The sequence below is a fragment of the Apaloderma vittatum genome, unplaced genomic scaffold, assembly GCF_000703405.1.
Source record: "Apaloderma vittatum isolate BGI_N311 unplaced genomic scaffold, ASM70340v1 scaffold20849, whole genome shotgun sequence".
NCBI classification, from domain to species: Eukaryota; Metazoa; Chordata; class Aves; order Trogoniformes; family Trogonidae; genus Apaloderma; species Apaloderma vittatum.
In genome coordinates, this window is record NW_009733805.1 from 11,550 (window position 1) to 36,490 (window position 24,941).

General features: G+C 43.2%; 1 protein-coding gene across 1 annotated transcript; it reads left to right on the forward strand.

Annotated features, from left to right (window-relative positions):
- Window positions 1-1,726: 1,726 nt before the first annotated feature.
- On the forward strand, window positions 1,727-17,746 carry PAFAH1B1 (platelet-activating factor acetylhydrolase 1b, regulatory subunit 1 (45kDa)). Its single transcript, XM_009876049.1, has 11 exons — window positions 1,727-1,778; window positions 3,622-3,830; window positions 5,362-5,446; window positions 8,423-8,497; window positions 9,480-9,686; window positions 11,209-11,377; window positions 12,797-12,899; window positions 13,723-13,951; window positions 15,085-15,186; window positions 15,819-15,975; window positions 17,212-17,746. The coding sequence occupies exons 2-11, from the start codon at window positions 3,799-3,801 to the stop codon at window positions 17,283-17,285; spliced, it is 1,233 nt and encodes a 410-aa protein (XP_009874351.1). The 5' UTR covers window positions 1,727-1,778; window positions 3,622-3,798; the 3' UTR covers window positions 17,286-17,746.
- The last annotated feature ends 7,195 nt before the right edge of the window (window positions 17,747-24,941 follow it).

The window sequence follows — 24,941 nt, forward strand, 5'->3', positions numbered from 1 at the left end:
ATCTTTAGCTCAGTGGAGAAGTTAGCGGTTGAGATGCAGTTGTCTGTCTGCTAATGGGGCTAAGGAGGGTGTTACATAGAGTTTTGAATGGTGTGTGTTGCTTCATAAAGCAGTGGCCCACCTAAAATGATTATAGAGAAAACTGACCTTGCTGAAAGCGCTTGGAGCCCACTTTTATTATATGCTCGGACATATGCAGAGGTTTGTCACTCTGTGCTGACTACTGACATGGAATCAAACAGCTCTTAAGTTAGAAACTAAGACTTTCAGCGATGTGAGTGTGGCTGTTGATAACAGGTACATCCCATTTTATGTTTAGTTTGTAGCTGCTACTCCGTGGATGGCTCTAAGTTCAATCTTTTTTCTTCCTGTATCCAATACAGAACAAATGTAAGTTTTCACACAGAGACATCTTTTCTTTCAAAGAGATCTACCTTTGTCTTGACACCACCTTATTCACAGTACGCTGTTGATACTAAAAATCAACTATTTCAGACAAGATGTAACAAACAGGTGCTATTTCTTTGGTTTTGGTTGGTTGTTTCTGCTTCCCCAAGGGTTCTCCTTGAGCACGTGCTTCCTCTCGTTCCGAGGTGGTTGCGGTGCACGCCTGCGGTGGAGGTGACAGTGCCGGAGCCCTGCTCAGCGGCGGAGGACGACTGGTTGGGCTGGCTCCGCCGGGTGCTGTGCGGCCCTGACCCTCTCTGGCTGAGGGAGCGGCGGCACGCGTGGACAGCGTCCATCCATTCTCTCGTGGCTGCAAGTCGCACAGGTGTAGGATTTAAGTTGCGGCCTTTTAGGCTTTTTTTTTTGTTTTGGACATCTTTTGCTTAGATGGTATTTTGCTTTGTTTGTAGATTTTTGTTTTGTTTTCTCTTTATTTTCATTCTTTTTTGTTTGTTTTGTCTTTTGTGAAAGGGTGTATATGAAGGAGGCTGCCCTAAAAATACTTTACTTGTATCCAGGTGTCTTTGTAGTTAAAAAAATTAAGAATACTGAGAAGAGTGCTCAGAACAGGCACTCTTCAGAGAAGCAAGATACTGTAGATCAGCTGATCAAGTGTCATTTGCTAGGAGAAACAGCTGCTTTGCCCTGTAGCTGTTGAAATTTATCTCATACTAAGATCTGTTTCTGAATAATGATTCAGGGTTTAGAGCGATGGAGCAGGCCAGGCAACATGCTGAGTGTTGGGGATACAGGAGAAGTTTGGGGTTACTTACGTAAACATGGCTGTTGCTATTTTTAGGCAAGTGCTATAGTTGCATCTCCTAGATGCAATAACAAAATTGATGCAATATTGGAGTATGGTTTTTACTGGAGTTATTGCAGTGATGCTGGATTTACAAGGCATTCACTCACTGCTTGATGGTAGTTCGTAATACAAACCCCACCTTCGAGATTTAGTGCTGTGAATTTTACTATGAAGGTACTACAAGCAAGTGTTGGAAGTTTGTATCTTTGTGTTCTGCTATTCAGTGCTTCAACCAGTGCTTCTGTGTATAAAGTGCCTTAATTTGTTCTTGTCCACAATGTTTATTGCCACCGAAAGCCTTGCTATGTGCGCACTGAAGTGCAGAGATTCGGCCATTATAAGCCTCTATTTTTTCAGTACTTAAATTTATAGCAGCATTGCCCTCTAGAGGGCACTTCTCCTGATCATTTCAATAGATTATTTTTTTTTATATTAACTAAATTTCCATTAATTTGTATGCAGTACTCCTACTGTGTTGTGAAAAAGATGCATCTATTGAAAACCAGTTGTCTCCACCTGTCAGGAAGTGAGATAGGGGAAAGAATAAGCAAAATGTTTCTGTTCTCCGAAAGGATGCAGCCTGTGCTATCGGTTTTCAACTGAATTGTTTCTGAAATAGTTATTAGCGAAGAGGTCAAGCTAATTAAATGTCTTCCCTGTTCAGAGCGCTCCTGTCCTGAATGGCTTGTGGTGCACAGCATTTCACGTGGAAAATCCACCAGCTGAGTGAAATACAAGCAACTTGCAGCTTAAGCTTATTTTGAAGCAGACAGCAGAGCCTAGATAGGTTTAGAAACAAGCTCCTCATCCCCTGTGATGGATAAATAGACATTAATGATACAAGCTTAGTGTTCTCCTTAATTTTTTCGTATAAGGAAGGCTTTTGTTTAGCAGCGGCTTCTTCCCAAAATTGCCGTCCAGCTTTTGTAGTGAGCCTTGTGTTCCCGTGTGCCTGGTGGAGAAGCTGCAGAGGAGACACAGTGGGAACACGGGTTTCTTGACGCAGTTGGTAGAAAGTTTAAAAACCCAGCTGCTATCTTCTGAAGAAGTCTTTGTGTATTGTCGTGTTCGGTTTATCTTGTTGCTAAAAGCCGGTTGGTCAAACTTGCTGAACAGCTTGAGTAAATTACGTGTTACATACACACTCTTGTTAGGTATGCGGGAAATGCTATCTTCAGCATTTTTCATAATCATGTTGCTTACAAAAAGAGTACCTGCATTGCAGAAATCAAAAGCAGTGCTGCTAAAATGGTTCTGGTGATGTCACCTTGAGGAAGATTAAAACTGCCCAGTTGAAGTAGATTGTACACCAAGAATACTGAAATTCATGTTACTAAATAAGAAGATACTAAATAGTGTATGTGGGGAAAAAATAGGTAATTTGGGAAAGGCACAATTCTGGCTTGAATGCTATCTGGAATATGTCAGGCTTCGACTATGGTCTGAATTAGCTTGTACTGTCAGATACGATCGGGTCACTGTCTGATCCCAGCCGAAATAATGGGCTTGTGGCGACTCTGCACTGTGGTAGTTGTGCTGCTCCGATGAGGTTGGAGATCTGTTTAAAAATTTGTTGTACCCTAAGCATGGGTGAGATAAAAGGTTAACTGTAGGTAAACTCTGTTAACACGTGACTGAAAGAAGCCTGAAAAAACCCCTGTCTTTTAGAATGTGGTTCTTTGGAACTTCTTCAGATAGTCTTTCTAGGATAGAAAAGGTAATTTGTCCAATATAATTGTCTAATAATCTGCCTGTAAAGCTCATGTGCTGTACAGGCTTTAAAGATGCTGTTTGGGTCAATCCTAGAGAACTGCCCTATATAATGCCACAAAACAGCTACAGTGACAAACCAAGTGTGCCTTGATGCTCTTGGTTGTGGCCTGAGGTGTGCTATAGCATCTTCCAAAGTCTGCTTCTGGAATGTTTTCTTTCCTTTAACTCACCTCCAAAGCTGGAAAAATACAGGAGAGCGTTAACTGGTCTTGAGTGTGTGTTGAAAATTAACTGACTGAACCTTGCTGGGTTTAGTTGAAGAGATAAATATACAAAAGATTTAAAAAATCTAGCGTAATGGGCTTACTTACAAACTGGAGCTGGGCTGTCACTGAAGGTGTCTCCCTCAGCTCCCTCGTTCTTGAAGAGGTGGTGGTGGTGGAGAGAGGGGCAATAAAGCGTGCACGTCCATCTGGGTTGCAGGTGTGCTGTAAGGGCATAACCCAGACCAGCAAACTCAAACTGCCTTCACCATTTTAGTCAGTTTTCTGTCCAGGGTGGTGTTAAAATTGGAGAACAGAAATCTCCACGTCACTCCAGAGTGACTCGATGCTTATTTAAAGGAAACTAATAGTGTCTCTTTCTGTTTCTTCTAGATGGATTGAATCTTCTGCGTTGAATGCCTCCAGTTTCTTGTTGGATTTCACGTCTGGAAAACTACTTTTGATTTAAGCCATTCTGGAAGACTGAATTGTGGATCCAGGGTTCCTAAGACTTAAGATCTTGAGGAGGCAGCTACTGCTGAATCACATTAACCTGACATTGCAGCCACAATGGTGCTGTCACAAAGGCAACGAGATGAACTGTAAGGAATCCTTGTTTTTAACTTGGTGTTGCATTTTCATTAAACATTGAATTGACTCGTTTCCAAACAGATGTTACAGAACAGCTCTGCTCACATACTGATCAAGTACCATTTATTGTGGTTTAGGTCTCTGTACTCTTGTTTTTGATACAACTGCTGGTAGGAGATGGGAGTAATGAACTGTTATGAATGGAGATGGGAAATGAGCGGAGACTTAGGATTTACTTTAGAGGTTAGATGAGGAGGCAATATTTTGTTTTAGCATACATTGCTTGTGGGGAGAAATTTGAAGTTTCTGCTTGAATGCAGAGTTATATTTAGAATTGAATGACTGAATACATGTAAAAGGTAGGAAAGAAGAATGTGATGAAAGCCACAGGAAGAATTTTCATGTGAAAAGCCAATTCTTTTCAGAACAAAGTTGTCATTGCTTCTTTCTTCAGCTACCAAAGGGTATTGATTTTCTCTTGAATGCCTTATGTAGGTGACCTGATTTTTGTTTTTTTTAAAAGTGCCTGTAGTTAAGTGTACGTCTTCTCCCCTGCTCCCAGGGCATGTGTGTATGTGTATATCCACACACACATAGCCCTTCCCGAGAAAGTCAGTGATAATAAAACAAAATTAGGCTTCCTTCTGGAGGCCAATAAAGTCACTGCAAGTAGTTTTACGTTGAAGCCCGTTGATAGAATTAAGCTTACTTCTATTGAGCGTAATTTTTTCTTGTATAACTGGAAAATAATTTTCCGTTTGAAGTAAGTTTGGAAAATGCAGGGTGTCCTTAGTCTTGTGCTCTTAAGCAGAAGGTGCTGACTGCTTGTTGAAGTCTTAGAATAATGTTGAAACTTCATGAGTAGGTCCAAAACAAATGCATGCTATCTTGGGAAAGAGGTTCAAGACAGGTTAATTCGGTAATTGTCTTGTGTAAAAGTGCAGAATATTTTGAGTAATGCCAGATTTGAAGCGCTGTATATTGTGGCCACAGGCAGTATCCCTTCTTATAATTTAACCAGAAGTTACTGTATCATTCTGGGGAGGAAAAAAAAAAAGGCAAGCTAAAACTTGTTCTCTTGAACTGAGCGTTTCATTCAAGTTTAATCAAAGTAAAATCTTAAACTGTTCTACTCGAAATAGTTTTCAAAGATAAAGCCTACAGCTTTAGTATGTAGATGTGGTTGTTGCTTTTCTACCTGCTATGGATTTTAGGTACAATACAGATGGATGAGTATATTCATGTTACTCCAAGGCTTGATAATCTAAAAGAAAACAAAACAAAACCCACCTCTTCACCAAACCTAAAAAAAAAAAGTGTTTCCTGCTCTTGATATATTGAAGCAAAATCTGCTTGCTGGGTGTATTTATAACATTTGCTTGGGCTTCTAGCAAACCTAGTAGTCTTAGGTGATGTACTGCATTGAAGACTTAGATATTGATTGTGCTTGCCTTTTTTTTTTTAAAAAAAAAAAAAGGTCTGAATCAATTCTCCTCCTCCTGTTCAGAAGTGTGGCTGAAGATACTGTCCTTTGTTTTTCAGAAATCGAGCAATAGCAGATTATCTTCGTTCTAATGGCTATGAAGAGGCATATTCAGTTTTTAAAAAGGAAGCGGAGTTAGATGTGGTGAGTTCAAACAAGACTCTTCATCTATATTTTAAGTAAAGAATTAATTGTTCTATGGCATTTGCATCTGTTCAAACATCTGCCTATGTATAGCTCATGCAGCTTCAGAGCTGGAGGTGATAAACTACGCAGCTTATTGCTTTGCCATAAAATTAAAAGATAATCATTGGGTGACTTGATTCCTGAGCAAAATTCTTGCCCTTTTCTTCAACTCATGGCTTAGGCATATTTTTAATCTTGTTTCTGTTTTTGTCTAGCTACCACTTATCTATACAATGCTGAGGTTTTTCCTGTGATGGCTTTTTAAGGATCAAAGTCCTAACAGGGTCTAGATGCTTCAAGACGAATGGTGCTAGAAAAGAAAGCTAGCAAAAGGCAATGTGAATGTATAAGAAAGGTGATAGAAGATGGTATTAAAAAAAAAAAAATGTGGCCCTTCTCTGGAGTCCCACAAGCACCTCCACGGAGGAGTAGAGCATCTTTCATCTGGGGAGAGACTGCGAGAGCTGGCACCTACAGACAGAGGAGAGGAGCCTGAGGGGCATTTATTGCTGAGCATAAATACTTGATGGGAGGATGTGAAGATAACAGAGCAAAACTCTGCTCAGTGCTGCTAGTGACAGGGCAAGAGCCACTGGGCAGAAACTGAAACACAGAAAATTCCAGCCGAACATGATCTAAAACTTTTTATTTCTTTTAATCGTGAGAATAATTGAACACTGGAGTAGGTTGCCCAGAGAGACTGTGGAGTCTGTGTCCTTAGAGATATTCAAACCCTCGCTGGACATGGTGGTGGGCACTGTGCTCACCACTGTGACCTTGCTTTGAGCAGGGAGTTCAGACTTGATGATCTCCAAAAGTCCTCTCCAGCCTCAACTGTTCTATGCTTAATATTGAGAAGAATGTGTTTAATTTTAGCACATTTAATTTTTATTTCCTGCTGTTGTGTCTTTACCTCTCGTCCCCTCCCTGTAACTCATTTCCTTGGCTGTGCTTATTCTTATCATAGAATTCTGCCTAAAAAGCATAAACTTGCTGCAATCCAGAATTAGAAAACCGAAGACTGGTCTCCTGTAACCAAACTGGAAAGGTTGTAGGATTATGCAGCTTTGGAGGCTGCCTTCCCATGGTAGTGTTTAAGAAACAGGAAGACACAACAGGATTGGTTTTGTCCTCTCCTTTCTCATACAGAGAGAATGGTGCCAGTCTGGTTTGTGAGCAGGGCAGTAGGGAAATCGTTGCCTGAAACTGCAGCCTACCAGTTGGGCACCCAGACTGGGGGGGCGGACCGAAGTAGTGTCAGTTGGTCAGCTCTGGTGAGCAACTCAATTTTGTTAGAGTGTACAGATGCTAGTGACTTAGGCGAGTCATTTGCAGTTTAATTCACTTGATTTGCCTTTGGAACAGATGATTCTTGTTATCATTTTTGAATGTGCCACTTATTAGCATAGGAGGTGTGTGTTTTATCTGATATTAAGTTTTTCTGGGTGAGGCTGGTTTGAGTAATAAACACCTGTGTGCTGACTTTTGATAAATCCTTGCCTTTTCTCTAAGTCTTGCATTGTTCTTTTTCCAGAATGCTTGGTTGAAATTTGGCTTAATTTCTCCAATCTGTTTCCGGTATCTAATAAATAAGTAGAAATGACAAATTGGAATACCGTACTTATAATTGAAAATCCTAATACCATTCCCTTATCTGCCTTATCTATCAACCTAATTAAGTCTTCTCTTCCCAAAGGTTAAAAAGGCAATCTAAATAGGGTAGATGGTCCTGAGGGAAATCGAAAATGCAGTTGCTAAAAGTTCCACGTGACTTTCTTGCAAGAAAATCTGAATTGGATTCGACTATACTAAAATGACAAAAAAAAAAATAGTTAAAGGCAGAAATTATTTCAGTAGGTTGGAAGGATTCAAATATAGCTCCACAAAGAGGGATTTTGTATTTTGCATTGATTATTCCTGCAGGTAACTTGGTAACTCCAGCTTTTACAAATGCCCCTGCCAAAAGTTTTGTCTCTGGCTGAGGGAGCCAGTTCTCAGAGCTTTTGTGGAGTAAGCCATGATGTTGTTATTTTTCCCAAGCCTTTGTTATCCACCATGTAATTTAGAGTTGTTCTGTACAAGACTGTCATTTTGTACATGGAAAGGTGTGCAGTGTTTAATTACTCTTCTGTGCCTCTGACTTTTTCTTGTTCGTGTTGTTTTTCTTCCTCTTTCCTGTGTTAATAGGTGGGAGGAGAAAGGAGCAATCCTCTGGTTTTTAGAATACATCGGCAGTTGGTTGTTCCTTCCTTAGAGCCTAAAGCAGAAAAATATTTAGTGGAAGAAAATTCTTCTTCATTAAAGTTTTATTAGCTGCAAAGTCAGTGTCGATTTCTCCAGGATGTGAGGTGCTGTTCTGGAGGGCAGGTGCAGTTGTCTGCTCTCTGCTTCAGTTGCTTGAAGATGTGGGGAGAGTGTGCTTAAAGCTTCTCTTTGAGAAGGCAGCACAAAATAACACAATATTGTGGTTGTAATTTGGGGTTAACAAGTTTTCAGAAAAAAAACCCCCAAAACTCAGTTAGTTTGGGCTCCCTAATTTTGAAGTGATACAGTGCATGTGTAACCCGCTGTGGCAGCTGGCTGCCACTTTCCAAGTGTGTGCTTCTGTGGGAGAAAATGAGTAACAGTGTTGGCACAGTCGTGACTCTGAAAGTAGGAGTTTGTTAGACCCTAGTGCTCTAGTTGGTGGCTATGAAAAAGGAGACTGTCTTCGAGAGATGAATTACCAGTAAGTATGACACAACATTCTCAGATATGCAGAGCACTTAAAAAGCTTTCAGGTAGTGAAGATAGAGAACAGGACAGGTAACAGTTTAGTTTTTCGATCTTATTTGCAGAATCTAGCATCGTCAATCTGTACTACTGCAGTATTTTTAATAAAAAAGAATATACTTAGAACTGTAATCAATTTATTTAAATGCTTCTCCTCCTCAGAATGAAGAGTTAGATAAGAAGTATGCTGGACTTCTGGAGAAAAAATGGACATCTGTTATAAGATTACAAAAGAAGGTGAGTAAAGAGCTGGTGGATTTACTTGTGTTAAAAGTTATCACTGAAAGCCAACATTCATCACTCGACAGAATGCTACATGTTTTCCTTGTCAGAGAAATGCAGGGTTTAGAAGAGGTGCCTCAAAGATTAAGTTTGAGGACTTGAATAAAGAAAATAGCTAAGTCCATGTTGTAGAAAATGTTTTGTCTATCTTGGCCCTAGCAGAGACATCTCTCAGTTTCTTTATAAAAATTTGACTTCACTTCATGCGTAGCATGTGCAGTTTCTGAAGCTAGAAAGGGAAGAGGTGCCTTGAGGCAGTTTATGAGTAGAAAGATTGAATATAAGTCTCCAGAAGGCTTGACTGGTTCAGAAAGAAGGTAAAAACCTGGGCTGCCAGTTGTCTTTGGGCATTACATTAAAGGGAAGAAAGCATTAACTCCAGTGCATTAGAGCCAGTGATGCTGCTGCAAGTGGACAGTACAAAACTCTTCTTAGTGAAGCTTCAATGGATCTAGAGTGTATTAAAGGCAAAAAAAAAAACCCCACCATGTGCTAACGATAAAGGCCCATCTACTCTGAAGGTTAATGTATCTAGGGTTTTATTACACCTTCGGTTTCTGTGCTGTTGGTTAACACGCGTGCCATCTCAGGGATGCAAAAAATTATTGCAGTAGTAGCATCCTTCTTTGTTTACACAACCTCCTTTGATAGGTTGAGAAAATAGTAGCTCAGACATTTGTGCAGTATTTGAGTGAACATGATTTTGTAGAACTTTTTTCTTCTGTCAAAGTATTTGGGAAGTTGGAGAAGAATAAATGATTGATCATTAATTTAGGTTTGCTTCTTTGTGATGTTGTCAATCAGCTTGGATTCATGCAATCTTTGCTTTACTGTCAGTTTGGGAACCAGCTGGTATTTGGATTACTAATGAGTAAAGGTGAATGAGATCCTGCATAAAACTAGAAATGAATGGTCTCTTTAAAATTCATAAACTTAGGTAATGGAATTAGAATCGAAGCTGAATGAAGCTAAGGAAGAATTTACATCAGGTGGACCTCTTGGTCAGAAACGAGACCCTAAAGAGTGGATTCCTCGTCCTCCAGAGAAGTATGCATTGAGTGGACATAGGAGTCCTGTCACTCGAGTCATTTTCCATCCAGTTTTCAGTGTTATGGTCTCTGCTTCAGAGGATGCCACAATAAAGGTATGTGCTTGCTACGGAAAATCAAACTGAGGAGGTTAGAGGGACACGTGACATCAGTACTTCCAGCTGGCTGTGTGTTGTACCGGTGGGAGATTGATTGTTGCAGATCCTGCTCTAGCATAGGCCTTTATTGCAATGGCACGAAGAGATTTGTTGTAGGTGAGTCTGATGTGAGCATCCAATAAAGACATGGTGTGCATTTTGTTTAAATGTCACGATTTAGGGAAATTGTCCCGCTACGGGATACTTCTCATTCTTCTCTTCCACGTTGGCTTGAAAAAGTGCCGTTCTGGAAAATGTTGAGTAGTGGATGGGCTTAATAAAAATGCAAGTGGTTCTAGTAGTGGCTGCCTGTTGGAGGAGATCATCATAAAAAGTGTCAGCCAGATCTAGTTCGTGAAAAGCTTTAACTTGTTCTTGTTTGCAGCAGACTTGAACATAGGGGACCGGTGGCTTTTATTTCAAGCAGACAGGGAGGCTGAAGCAGTGACAGCTCTGTGGTTGTTAGATGTTGCAGAGGAGCCTAATTAGCTTGGCGTTTGCTCCCTCTTACGGATACACCGGATGAATTTCCTTTTTCTTGAAGTCAAGCTGTATATCTCAATTTCCGACTGTTGCATTCCCAATGAGTGCAATCTATTGGGATGGTGGATTGTGGGGTGTGGGGTTTTTATTTGGTGGGTTTTTTCTTGTTTAGGATACAATTTAAAATAAAATGTCTAATTTTGTGCTTGAGAGACACCATAAAATCTGTAGGAGGTCGTTTTGTTTCAAAGGCTCTTTTGTTTGCAGTTAGGTAATAGAAGACTGACTTAATTAGGAGGTGAGAATGGGGACTTCACGCTGTCCTGCAGTTGTTAACTGCAAACGTTTATTTAATCTCTCACAAATTCTGCAGTCTACTAATGTGTGCATATCAAACTCTGCAGAGCGCTTTGGGTTATCATCCCTGAACGAACGCATTCTGAATATTACTCTTTAGTGTGCAGAATGTTTGCTGCTTGGTTCTGCAGCACGAAGTAAATTCTGGAGCCACAGTGAAGCTGGAGGAGAGGGCAAGTGGGGGGTCATTAAGGATGATCCTTTCCAGACCGGCTGAAATGGGCTGTGTTGCTGGAGTTGGGGAACTAGCGTCAAAAGGGATGGAGAAAAACAGTCTGTTCAGAGTGTATTTGTTCTGTCCAATGTTTTCTATATTGATCTTTATTTTGAAAGGTACTGGGTGTTAAGATTTTTAGATACGGTGGAACTTACTTTCTTGCTGTGTTTATAATGCTTTAAGATAGCTATAAAACAGTTTAAAAGATGTGTGAATTCAGTTAGTTCATCAGTAGCAATAAAGAAATTATGCTTATTCTTCTGTGCCTCTAAAGGGTTTGGGGTTTTTTTAGGGCTTTCTTTTGTCTCTTGCTCAGTTAGTTATTGGATAAGGTGCCAGACTGGCCTGCAGAGTGCAAATGTGAGGCGGGAGAATACCAAGAGTAATAGGCTGCTGTTAACGGATTTTCTGTTCACTTGTCAGGTATGGGATTATGAGACAGGAGACTTTGAACGAACCCTTAAGGGGCATACAGACTCTGTGCAAGATATTTCCTTTGACCACACTGGCAAACTATTGGCCTCCTGTTCTGCTGATATGACCATTAAGCTATGGGATTTCCAGGGCTTCGAGTGCATCAGAACTATGCATGGTAACGTATAAAGGGAATTGCTTTGGCACTCTGTAAAGTCAAGAGGTTTTTATTTTTTGTTACTTTGTTTTAAATCCAGGGGAACTGCTAATGTGGAGAGGGGTTATAAATGGGAGTATTGTCCTAAAGAAAGAGGAGAGGTATTTTGATGCTTTGAGTGCTCTGTAAATAAATGTGTATGGAATGAAATAGCACCTCAAGTGTGCTATGCCTGATGCTGTGGGAAGCATCCTGTAATGATATTGAAATGAAATGGTGGTTAGAGGGGTTTAGCACGAAAAATTAAATGCTTGCTAGGCAATAAAGCTGTGACTTCAGATCAGTAAAAAATGACCTCCTTCACCCCTCCATCTCCCTGATGTGCTGCTTCAGGAAGGAAGCAATTAGTGTGAAAGGTGTTCTGTACGTACAGCACAGTCTGCTGCTTTCATGTTTGTCTGATCTCAAGTGAACGTGCCCTTTGCGTTAGGCTCAAAAGCCACAGGAAAAAAGGGAAAGTAAACCAACCACAACTCAGATTCTAATATTGGCAGCAACTATTTATTTTTTAGCCTGTATCTAAAAGCATTTTTATACTGCTGCCTGTCTTGCTCTTTAATATCTTCTTGTAGAAAAGGTGAGTAGGAATAAGAGAATGTTTGAGACTTAGGAAGACAAACACACACACATACCTAAGGAAACAAAAAGCTGTTGACTTGTGCCTGTGCAGTTCTTGAAACCCCACAGAATGCTATTGTAGAGGAAGAACCAATATTGCAGTTGTCTGGTAGCAAGAAAATAAAGTAGTGCTACAGAGCGGGTTGGTTTGGCCTGTACTGATTCCTGCGTGAGCACGCAGGCAGTACGTGTACTTTTGAGCTGGGTGCTGTAACGTGAGTGTGGGTGAACTGGCTTCATGTGTCTTGCCAGTTACAGCCCTTCAACTCAATTTCAAGTAAAAAGAAATAAATCATCTTTTCACTGAGGAGTTGTAAAGTGCCATACAGTCATTTAACATCAGGCTTCTGCAGTGAGGTTTGGCATGCCTCTGGCTGAAGACCAGTTTTCCGTATAAACACGTGCACAGTGCATCAGTGGTCAGAGCTGACTGGTAGTTTTCAAGACAGTCACTGCAGCAGCTCTCTCTTCTAAACTATGAACTTCTGTAGCAGTGGAAGTGTTGCTTGCATTAGTGAGTGGTTTTAAAACGTCTTAAAGAAAATTTTGAAATGGTTTTACGGGATGCTCAATGTCTGGACTGTGTGGTTTCTAAAAGTAGAAATTATTATTTCATGAAACCTCAAGCTTACACGTAAAGATTATTCCATAAAACGTGAACCGCTGCTGTATCGAATTGCCCAAGAAAAATGAATAGCGAGTCCTGCGTGCTCTGTGAAAACTATGACAGTATCACTTAATAAAGGTTTTATTTGTTTTTAGGTCATGATCATAATGTTTCTTCAGTAGCCATCATGCCCAATGGAGATCATATAGTTTCTGCCTCAAGGGATAAAACTATCAAAATGTGGGAAGTCCAAACAGGGTAAGTGCACTTCTGGCTCACATCAGCACCGAAGCAAAACAAGCATAAAGCACTGTTTGTAGGAAATGGGCCACGTGCATCTGGAGTGTCACCAAACACTATTTGAATTGTGATATGATGTTGTGCCCTTTAGAGTAATTCACTTAAGGATTCTGCCTTAAGTCATTAAGCACAGGGTTTTAGGTTTTAGTACTGACTAATTAAAACTAACTGGCTTTATCTTTCTGGGAGCTATGAGAGTAGAACTCTGTAACTCAGGAGCAGGTAGGAATATAAATTCAGTGGTTAACCACAAACTAAAAGGGAGCATGAAAGGCGGGAAAAGTCTGTTACCTTTCTTGACCCAGGTCAGTGTGTCTCCTGCTTTTGTTTTGGTTTGATTTGAGGGGGGGGGCAGGTGTGGGTTGTTTTTTTTTTTGTTGATTATTAGTTTTGCCTTCCTGTTTCATTCATAGTTTATCTCTGTTTAATCCATCCATTTGCTAAAAGTTGTAAGTGAAGGCTATCTGAATGACCTGCAGATCTTCCTAGAACACCTGTTTAAAGCAAGCTGTCATATCAGCTTCTTTTGTTTTCCCCAAGCTGCCTGCTTTCTACCTGAACAAGGATTTGCCAGTTAGCTGTCACTTCTTTCTCACATCAGCTCCCTTTCCATGTGCTGTTTTGTGGCCTTTGCACATCATCACCTGGGATAGACATGTGCATGCTTAAATATTTTATCTTAACTTCTAGGAGTAGGTCAAGCATCCTTAAATGTCAAAGGCACGTGCAATGGTTTTATAGCAATGCTAATGGAGTTGTGCTTTATTTCTCTTTTGAACAGTTACTGTGTGAAGACTTTCACGGGTCACAGAGAATGGGTGCGCATGGTGCGGCCTAACCAGGATGGCACCTTAATTGCCAGTTGTTCTAATGACCAGACAGTGCGTGTTTGGGTGGTAGCGACAAAGGAATGCAAAGCTGAGCTCCGAGAACACGAGCACGTGGTAGAATGCATTTCCTGGGCTCCCGAGAGCTCGTACTCCACCATATCAGAAGCTACAGGATCAGAGGTAATGCTGCCAATGCTGTTAATTAGCACCTACAGTGAGGCTTTTGCCCCTGCTCTCTATAGAACTTACTGGATAGCGTTTAGAACAGCTCAGCTCTGTTCTTTTTCCAAGTGCCCGGTGGGTATAGAAGTTGTGTGAGTGTTTTTGGCCGAGTACACTTAGTGTGCTGTTAATCGCCCTTCTTAGCTTCACAGGATCAATGCTTCTCTTGTTTTTAGCAGTAAGGCCCTACCTCTGTGCTAATAAAAGTGAATTTTGGAGAGATGCTCTACTTCTGAGAAGATTCAGAGTGGGACCGCTCTCATACACCTCAGCAGCTTCTAGTTAAAAAACCCCCAGCACTTCTGTCTGCCTTGCCCTCTTCCTCAAAAAGGACACAAATAGCCAAGGGGAAAGGTTAGATACGCTGGAGACAGAGACTTGTCTAGTGATGGATTTCACAGATTTTTTCCAGTCAAATTTTACTTACATCCTTAGATGATCCTCATAATCTTTTAATTAAGAGTAATTAAAACTGAATTCCAAATGTTGACTTCCGCTTGCAGAGGTAACCGTGAAGTGGTGTCTCCCCTGCCCTCTGCTGGCCTGGCCACCTCTGTACACCCTGGGCTCTGAGCCAGGAGCCAGTTAACCGGAACTGCACAGTTGAAACATTTCCAGTCCTGAGAATTAAGTCTTTCTTTCATACTTTGCATTATTACAAATAGAAATAAGTTCAGAGTAGGAGCTTCTCAGAAGTTCTTAAGACTGCCACATTACTTTTTGTGAAGAATGAGAACACAAAGGTATGTCTGAACGTTGTACTCTTTCATCCTGAGAGGTCAGACTCTACTTGAACTGACCGCTATTAAAAGAGGATATCTTGCAGTAGGCAGATGTGGATTCAAAGTATGATTTTGCTCGGACATGCAACCATTTCTTTTCACAGATTAAGTCTTTTTTTTTACTTCTTCAAGCATTAGTAACAACGTGCCTGTGACTCTCGGCATTGGCATTGTGTGTTTGTTAGCTGTAAGCTGCCATACGATCTTATTTTGCTACTAAGAAACGGCACTCAGAGTGGACTTGCTCCTTCCCTCCTCCTTCACCCCTTGCCCCCACTGTGCCATAACTTAAACCTTAATTTTCTGTAGACTAAGAAGAGTGGCAAGCCTGGGCCTTTTCTGCTGTCTGGATCCAGAGACAAGACCATTAAGATGTGGGACATCAGCACTGGCATGTGCCTTATGACACTTGTAAGTTCATTGCTGTTTTTCTGGTGGTCATAGCTGCATGTGTAAAACTGGTTTTAATGGAATGAGTTATTTTACATGTTTATGTTTTCAAGAGAAGCCAGTTACTGAAATACGAGAAATGCTGGAAATACCAAGTTGTAAAGGCTTCTCTACTTCAGGTGTTGTTGCTAAGAACTAAGGATCTCTACACAGTATAAATGCGGGGTGCTGGGGTGTAGTTTTGGTGATTAGTAGCTTGGCTGGACTACAGAAATGCTGTAATGAGCTGAATCTTGTCTTCTGAAAAATGGTGTGTTCTCCCAGTGCTCGGGCCTTCCCGCAGGCTGGGCGTCACCGTTTGGCAGCCCCTGATCCAGCTGGAGTGGGAGTCGGTGCTGGGGGTGGGGAGCAGAGTCAGGGTAGCTCACATGAGAACTTCTGTCTGTCCTCAGGGACAGGAACTCACATAGCTGGTAGCACTGATAGAGATGTAATAATAGAAAACATGATAAACTGAGTTCTAACAGGTTTTAGAAAGCGAATGCTGTCCCTGGAGGAACAGGGCAAAGAGTCACTCGGTTGCCACAGCACCAACTGTAGAATGCTTCGCCTTAAACCATGCCCCTGCTCACTGCTTTCTCCTTATGCACAAGGTGGGCCATGATAACTGGGTACGTGGCGTTCTGTTCCATTCTGGGGGAAAGTTTATTTTGAGCTGTGCTGATGACAAGACTCTACGCGTCTGGGACTTCAAGAATAAACGATGCATGAAAACCCTCAATGCGCACGAACACTTTGTTACCTCTTTGGGTAGGTATTGTTCTGCAGTGCTTACTGCAAATCCTGAGCCTGAGATATAGATTTTCCTGCATCTTCACCTGCTGAAGTTGAGCACCAGACTAGACGCTGGAGTTTTGGATCCTAGTGAAGTTTTGTGCTTTGTGTGTCTTAAGCAGATAGGACAGGTATGAATTTGGAGTGTGCTGGGTTGCAAAACAGTCAGAGAAAAACACAGTTTGGATTCCTGGGCATTAAACCAGATCTGCCCTGGCAAAATGAACCAACCAAAGCTGGCTTTACTCTGGAGCCATGTTGTTTTTTTTTTAAATATTTTTTATTCTATTACCCTGGCAGCTTACAGCTCCCTCCATAAAGCTGTGTAAGCTAGCTTGGTGGTGTGCCTGGAATTGGCTGCTCAGGCTTCCTAACCAAACTTGCAGGTCTGATGAAAATGTAGAGCCCCTGACTTTACTCTTAAATTGTTGAAGGCAGCTGATCAGAAAGGGGCAGAGAGGAGTTAGGAGCCAAAGGCCATCCCGTTAGCGGAGACTGGGTAACGCTGGAGCTGGCTGCCTCCGTCTGCAGCGGCCTGTGCTGAGCCCTTCCTGCGCAGGGAGGCTTTCTCAGTCCTCTGGGTTAAACTTCCCGGTGCTGCCTGCAGACCCAGGCATCAGCTGAACCGTGTCTGTGAAATAGTTTGGGATCTCCTGAGAAACAGTACACTTTGCATTTAGATTTTTTATTCTTCTAATACTAGCTCACAGCATGTACTGTTTACAGCAAGAAGAAAGTAAAGTTTCTTGAATTCTGATTCTAGAATACCTCTTACATATGAAATGCTGTCTTCTGGTAGTGTTCGATTCCCATTCGGTCCCCATGTATTGCCTGATCTAGTTGAGAGACGTCCCTGCCCATGACAGGGAGGTTGGATTAAATGATCTCTAAGGTCTCTTCCAGCCTTGGCCATTCTAGGATTCTATTCAAGGGGTTTATCAGTTTGAGATCTGTTGGACTCCTCTCTGTCATAGCTTTATCTTGATTTCCTTTCCTCAAAAACTACTTTGTAACTGAACTAAAAGTAGATTTTCGTGCTTTACAAAGTAACGGCATGCCAGCATTTGCCTTTGGAACTCCAGGCATTGTGAGCTTTTGAAACTCAGTCTTTGAGCTGGTATAATTGTTTTGAAAAAGTAGTGACGGTGAGCGAGAGTGGAAAATACCCGCGTTTTGGATCCGTTCTTAACGCAAGCTTCTCTTTCCTCGCAGATTTCCACAAGACGGCACCGTATGTGGTTACTGGAAGTGTAGATCAAACAGTAAAAGTGTGGGAGTGCCGTTGATTGAATTCACATTTGACCCCCTTTTCCTCTGGATGCACTCAGATACCATGGTTACCCATTGAGCTCTGTTTAAATAAATATTGTCCTTTCATGTAAATTATTCTGGATGTAGATTGAGCTTATTAAATGTTACACACAAAGTATTCATGCATGGTGAATCCAAATTGTATACTGTAAATTTACATACGTTGTCTAGAAGTACCATAGGTTTAAGAACATGGGCTGGCATTGGTCACATCAGACCTGAGAAGGCAGAAGTTGGATAATTGAAATAGGGCACTTAACTGAATAGTTGACAGTGTCGTTCTATGTCGGATAATTATACCTGTTTTTCTTTCTGCTGTCTGTTGGTGCCTGAATTGGTGACCTCATTTGGGAAAAGTTTTGTAGGGCTCTTTCAGAAATGTGTATCTATGTAACATCACTTAAGTGTGCTTAATAAATCTTCTCTAAGGATACTAGATAATAAGGCTGCAATTCAGAATCTTCTGAACCTTATATGTAATTAATGGAAATTAATTAAACTCTGGAATATTTGTCATGAAACATTTGCCAAATCAACAGGATACACTTGTTTTGGCCTCCTATCATGCAAGGGTTGGTATATTTATATAACTAACTGTAAACCTGAAATAAGACGACAGATCTTAGTAGCAGCTGATGTGATAAATGTATTTATTTTTTATTTGGTCATTCAATGGTTAAGCTGTGCTGTTAAACTAAGTTTAAATGGTTTTTTTGTTTGGTTTTTTTTAATGCTAGACGAACTTCCAGGAGGAGTTGTCCATCCCACTAGAATTTAGCGATCCGATTTCCAGTAGAGCTTAATCTCCCAAATGACTGCCATGGTACAACTTGCTGTTTGCTTTCGATGTTTGTTAGAGACGTGCAATTCCTGTTACACACCGGTGTCGAAGGACACTTCCCTCGTGCTCACTCGCAGGAGGCTGGGGTGTACAAAGCTTTCTTGGGTTCTTTAGTGCCTCCTTGGAAACGCTTTCGAAAATGAGGTTGTGCTTACCCTGACGAGACAGTGTGGCTTGAATAAAAACGTACTGCGGTTTTCATGCTGAGAAATCTCGGGATGCGGTATTGAAAGGCTTTAAGGAAAGCACCGAATACCTTGAGAATCAGATTGTAGGGGCAGATATGGATTGATACAGGCTTCCAGAATAAAAACAAAACGCCATCGACAAAACAAAGCCCATCTGGGGGAAAGATGCTCTCGAGTGAGCGTTTAAAAACAAACCCAAATCCTATTGGCAAAACTGGCCCAGCTCGGTTATTGGTGTTTATGTTGTTTGGTGTATACAGTTTTTAATTTGCATAGCCCTGAAGTTACATTTTTTGAGCTGAAGCGAATGAAAATACTATAAATTAATATTTTAATCAGCATTTTTGTGACAAAGTCCGTTGTAGGTAACTAAGAATTACAATGCTTATCAAACTAACCAGGTCTTTTTAAGAATCCACTTGGAAATTTACAATACAATGAAGTATCGGTCTGATGTTTTAACAGGTGAATTTGTGCTTTATTTTATTTGTTTTGTTGAATACTTGGCTTTTAAAACTGTCCCTTTTAAAAACGAGAATCCTCGACCGGCAGAGGGTGGGCTGGGGGCGCGCACCGAAGGCGAGGAGGGTGGGTTCCTGCGGTGCCCCCGCAGGGCCCGTCCTGGTGTGGGTGGGGTGCGGGACCCCAGCCTGGCCCCGGGGGGCGGAGGAGAGGGAGTGCTGACGCCCGGGGGGTTGGAGCCAGTTCCAGATTCAGGCTAATCTCTTAAATCCAGTGGTTTATGTAATTTTCGGTGTGTGTTTCTGCAGTTAAGCATGCACAAATAAAGTATTTTTTTGTTAGCTGCTTGGACTGGAAAGATTTGCTGCTTTTTGTCCTATCCGAGAGTTCCCAGATACACCAGTAGCGCATCTTAAAGCTCCTCACTGCGTCTGCAGCTGTAAGGTAATACACCCCTTTAGTTCCCCATAGGACCTAAAACTTTATTGAACTCTAAAGTAAACCACACTCATGTACATAATTCATAAACATGAATGAGAAATTAAAGGTACCTATTATGTGGAAGTTGTCTACTGCATTTTTTCCCCTTAGCCTATGGCTCGTTAGAGGGACAAACGGCTCGCCCCGGTTGCGCCGGGAGCCTTCCATGGCCCCTGTGAAACGCCCGGCCGAGTCCTTGTGCAGCGCGGAGTGCGACCTTCTCCTCGAATGAGCAGTGAATAATCTCAGGGATGGTCCCGCAGGGATCAAAAGCGAGAGCCCTGGTTAGACGAAAGCGCGAGAGCCACAGCGCAGGTGTGGGGTTGGCGAGGGTTTCCCGCGGTGTCGCGCCGCGATACGCCGCCGAGTTGAACTTTTCCTGCTGTTTGCGATGTTTTCTGTCAGCTAATCCTGTGCCTTTCCTGTGATAAAAAGTACAGTAATGAGGTTACTGGTTTGGATTGCGAAATCACTTTATTGGAGGATTTAAGAGGTTCGCTGCTGCTTTGTCACTTTCCTGACTAAAATTGGCATTGCTTAAAAATAACTGCATCTAGACTGAGTTACCAAATAGACAATACAGACTTTTTGGCTTAAAACCAGACAGACATTCCAGTGCCACGCCAACGGAACGTGCCCAGGAAGTCTTAGACGCATCCTAAAACGTGCAACATTCGTTGTGGTTAGACACGATCTGGAAGTCGATGTTTTTATAGCATCTCGCACTTTAGAAGATTTAAAAAAAAAAACAAAAACAGAAACCAGAACAAAACCGTCCTGCTTTTGTGTATGGTGTGACCAATGATGTGCCCGGGGCACTAATTAAAAAGAAAAAAAAAAAAACCTAGTTGCTAGCGAGTTGTCGGAGGGCTGTGGAGCACTGTAGTGTTTTGGAAGCTTTGGCTATAGACTCACCGAGCCCGGTCTACTTCCCCGTCAGTCCCCTTCTTCTCCTGTTTGCCTCCTCCTGTTTTTATGTGAACTGCCTGATAATAGCACTCTTAAATAGCTTTTGACTTGCGTGAAAGCTATTTAAAAGGAAAAGATTATACTTTGTTTTTGTAGACAGTGGTGGCTTGATAATCCTTTTAATGATTTGAGTATTAAAAGAAAAAATGCTGAATTGAGTGAAGGAAAAGCGCACTTAGAATGAGCTGTTTGCTGTCCAGCTGTACATAAAGTCCGGTGTATTTTAAAAAGTCAAAACCGAGAACCTTCTAGCGAGAGTACGTGCATCACACGGTAGGGATAAGCGCGTTAGGAGCGGGGAAGGGTGAGGTGGATTTACAAGTCACAACTGGATTTAACTGGCCTTTTTATCTTTCCACTGTGTCATGTAAGTAGCTGCTTTCTTGTCCTACCTATCCCTCAGGCTTCCCCAAGTTCATTCTGAAGATAAGTTAGCGAAATCTTCATGTTTTAGAAGTTGATCCTGACGTTGACATGAAGGCAAACATTGAATTTTTTCATACAAGCGATGTTAGAGGTTGCAATTGGAGAAAACAGTTCCCAGACTGTAGGAGTTAACTGAAGCTATTGACACAATTTAAAAAGAAAGAAAATAAAAATCAGTAAAGGAATGTATATAATACTGCTCTGTGTTTTACAGTAAGATTTGTTGCTCTCAGACTGTGTAAAACAAAATTTATTCATGTTTTCTGCATATTAAAAAAATCTTATTGTACCAATTGGTAAACTATTAAATGCATATAAAACTAGATGTGTTTTTGTTTCCTTGAATGCAAGAATTAAAACTATTTTGAAAAAAGCTATTGGTGTTTCACCCTTCAGATTTGGCTCCACACCCACTTTTCGCATCACCTCACTTTAACTCGTGCTCGCCTGAGGAAGCGTGGAGTGTTTTTAAGGTGGTTGCCGTTAGAAGGGGCGGAGGTTTTGTCAGGTGCCGGGAGCTCGGTGCGTGTTGGGCCGTAGGTTTCCCTCTGGCATGGGTGCTGAGCGCGGGGAGAGCCGAGGTTTGGGGTGAGGGGGGGTTGGTGCCTGGGCGCTGGGGTCGGGTCTGGGACCCGTGCGTGAGGGGAGCCCCAGGGCTGCCTTGTCCTGGGTTTTGGTTTGGATTTGGGTTGGTTTGAGGTTTTTTTACCCTCTTTCCTTGAACCTTCCTTGACAGCAGCCCTGCTGCGAGCCGTCTCTTGCCCTCCCTGCTGTGCGAAGCTGCGGTGCGGGAACTCGTCCCTCTCTGCATTCCAGGGCCCCGGGAGGCCGGTGCCGGCGGAGGTGCGTACCTGCAGTGCTGAGCTGCCGCGTGCTCCTTCCAGTTTTGTTTCGACGTTGGTGCCTTTCACTCGCTGCGTAGCTTGGTGAGGACTTTTTCCTGTGATGTGGCCTTAATTGCTTTGAGTGCTGCTCATAAACGGGTCGGTGAACTCAAATGGAAATGTGCCTTTCTTCACCGATGGAAGAGCACGGACGTGACCTTGGCCGCGATGTGTGGGAGAGAGTGCGAGGAAGCTGCCGCCAGCTGTGCTCTCTCTGAGAGTCTTGCACAGCGCTGGCAGCGGGAGCAGCCCTGGGACAGGCTGCTGGGGGAGAATGACTTTTGTTTGGGAAAAACAATGAAATTTCATGCTCTGCTGGAGCCAACCTGCGGTTCAGAGGTCCTGGCTGTGGCAAAGGGCTGCCTGAGCCTTGGGTCCAGAGCTGGAGCTCGGCTGCAGGTCAGAAAGGGAAGGAAAGCGGCTGTGCGATAGCAGACACAGGAAGCTTAGCGAAACAGATACGGGATGTTAAAATGTCCATTGCTAAGAGCGGTCTGTGAGGGCAAAGGCACTTGTTGATTGTGCAGCCTTAGTGAAAGCAGCTGTGTTAGGTGCGTGGGACGTGTTTCCACCAGTTGTTTGCAGTTTCAGTGTATCACTGATGGGTATTAAAAGGTTTTCAGCGGAGAGGGTTGCATATGAAATTTCATGTGGTAATTTTGGTTAGTGGTGGGAGATAACGTCTTCAGCTGAGGAGGCTTCTCTCCGAATGACACAGCCACCAAGTGCTGAAGGTTTCACTGCTGACTTCCTGAAATTTGTAGCTTTTATGATACGTGCTGTGTCTGATGGCACTAAATGTTGGAAATCCCTGTCTGGGAAGAAAGCAAGGATAGAAATAGTGTATTTCTATGTGCCTCCCTTAAGTTCGCTGTTATTTCTATTCTTTCTCTGAAATAATTTCATGTTGCTGTGGTTACTTTTTCTCAGGCCGTGGCATACAGTCACCTGCCTGCTGCAGGGACAGCTGAGGCTCAGAGCTTCTACGTGACACTTGGACCTGGGTGCTCAGCCCTGGCCAAGCCAGACCTGAGGGATGTGAGGTGGCGACGAGCTGGCCCCTGTGTCGCTGTGCGGGGAGGAACGGCGCTGGCCTCACCGAGGTGAGTTGCTGTAGGGCTGGGAGCGAGGTGCAGGTTACTGAACGTCCACCCTCCTCTTGACCTGGTGTGTCCTTGGCACTAGTTTGAGTCAGTTCTTCTGTGTTCATTTTCATTTAAGAAATGGTGAACTGAGAAAAACCAAACTCCAGAAATTTAGAGAGAATTACGGGATGTGTGCCGGTAAATATTTAACAAGGCGTTCAGGCTGCTTGGCCATGTGGCTTCATTAGATTTCACAGAATCTAATGTTGCTGGTTGGAAGGGACCTCGAAGTCCAACCGCCCTGCCAGAGCAGGACCCCAGAATCTAGGGCAGGTCACACAGAAACGCATCCAGACGGATTTGTGTCCTTCGGCTTTGTTTCAGGGTTACAGATGTGCCCCTGCTCGCCCCGTCTCCCTTGAGCAAGACCAAGTCGCTCCTCTCCCTTGAGGCAGAAGTGATTCTGCAGCTGCTGCCGATGCAAAAGGGGATGTCCCGTTTGTGTGCTTCGGGGTGGCTGTGGGTGTGAGTCTGGTACTGGTTCTTAGGAATCTTTTGGGGTCGATCCCTTTGCCTGGAGGGACGTGTTAGAAGACAGGACACAGAGCTGAGGCTGCGGTACCTGTGCCAGCCTGTGATGCCTGTGGCTCACTTGCACGTCCCCAAAGGCTCCCCGAGCTCTCGACCCTGCGCTGCATGGGCCAGGGCAGCAACTGGGGTGCATGCATGGCGTGCTGGGCACAGAGCCCACGCTGGGGCAGCCAGGGGAGCGCTGACCGGGCGCCAGGCCCTGCAGTGGGGGGCAGCGGTTCCATAATGGGTTTAAAACCTCCGGCTCAGCAGTGCCTGTGCTCCTTAGGAGAACAGACGTGGCAGATCCAGTGGTGGGGTTCAGATCAATGGTATCCAACACCTTGTGCCAACCCATGAAGAAAGCAATAAGCAGAGTACCTAAAACGGTTTAAAAAGCTTTTAATGGACGGAAAGACACTAGTAAAAGAAAAAAATCTTGTAGGAAAGATGCACTGTAGTCATTTATTGATTGTTTTCCAGGAAATTCAGAATTTCTCTAGTAGGAGCAAGTTCTTTTGCAGTAACGACTCCTGCTTTGTCACCTCTCACAACTCGGAGGCTGCTCCCTCCTTCCTTCCCCCCCCAAGTTACAGATACCTGTGATGCGGCACAGGGAACCGAGGGTACAGAGCACAGGGACAGCACTTGTTCTCCAGAAGGTCAGTAAAAGAAGCAATGCAAATTAGCACAGGGAACTATCCACAACAGACACCGCGGGGGGAGAGAGAGACCGGATTGCTTTGTGGGCACAGGGGCGGTGGACGAACGAGCGGAAGGTGTTCTACAGCTTGATCTGTTCAGAAAAAAAGGACATTCACCTCTGTCGGCATACCAGGGCCCGCAGTGGCCACCTCTTACCTGCCTTGGGGCTGGCGTGGCCAGGAGGCACACACCAGGCATGGACCCCACCCCAGGCACGACAGGGGGGAGACAGAAGCACTTGGTTAGTGGCAGCTGCTGTTTCAGCAACATCCATTGCCAGCAATGGAAGCTCCCCTGGCAACAATCTCAAACCCAGCGTGCAAAAAGTGACTTAAGATGGCAGTACCTGTAGGTTGCCGTAGGTGTCCGTGCTGTGGTGGGAGCATTAGGTTTTATTTAAGGCCCCCCCCTCCCTGAAGCTTAGTAATTTCCGGTTGTGGGAAACTTTCAGATGCCAATCTGGTTCACCTTGCCCCTCAGGTTAAGTCCATCAGCTCTATGTTACAGTTGCTCTTGCAAATGAGACTGAGTCCCTAGTTCTGGCTTTTCCTCCCCTCTTCCTCCCTCACCCCGGCTTTTAAGAGGCCCTCAAGGTCCTGCTCAGTCACTTCAGGTCAGACCTCACGGGATGCCATCACCAGTCTCTCCTAGGCACTGGGGTTTCCATTGTAATGGAAGTTTGTGCGCTTTTTTAAAACATCAAGCCCTCACTCTTTGGATACAGTATCCTAAGTTACTCAGCTGCAAGCAGAGCAGAGGTGGAACTGTGAGTATCATATATATATATATATAATCTCTCTATCTATATCTTTACTTTGAAAATTAGAATGTGAATGTTACAAAACCCCACTGAATTGCCAAACTGCCAACCAAAAGTAGAAAAAATGGTTAAAGGAATCCAATGGCTATATCCTGATGTAGAAAATGCTGTACACCCCCCCACCGACACACGCGCGTTACAGGCTTCAGTCAGCTGAGCGGTACCGGTACGGCTGGGTTGGTTTTCTTTTTCCAGACGCGG

Excerpts from the sequence above, each read along its gene's own strand:
- PAFAH1B1 (XM_009876049.1), top strand. The coding sequence starts at position 3,799 with ATGGTGCTGTCACAAAGGCAACGAGATGAACT. Across the intron at positions 8,498-9,479 it reads TTATAAGATTACAAAAGAAG|GTAATGGAATTAGAATCGAA; the intron begins GTGAGTAAAGAG and ends TCATAAACTTAG. Across the intron at positions 13,952-15,084 it reads CAGAAGCTACAGGATCAGAG|ACTAAGAAGAGTGGCAAGCC; the intron begins GTAATGCTGCCA and ends AATTTTCTGTAG.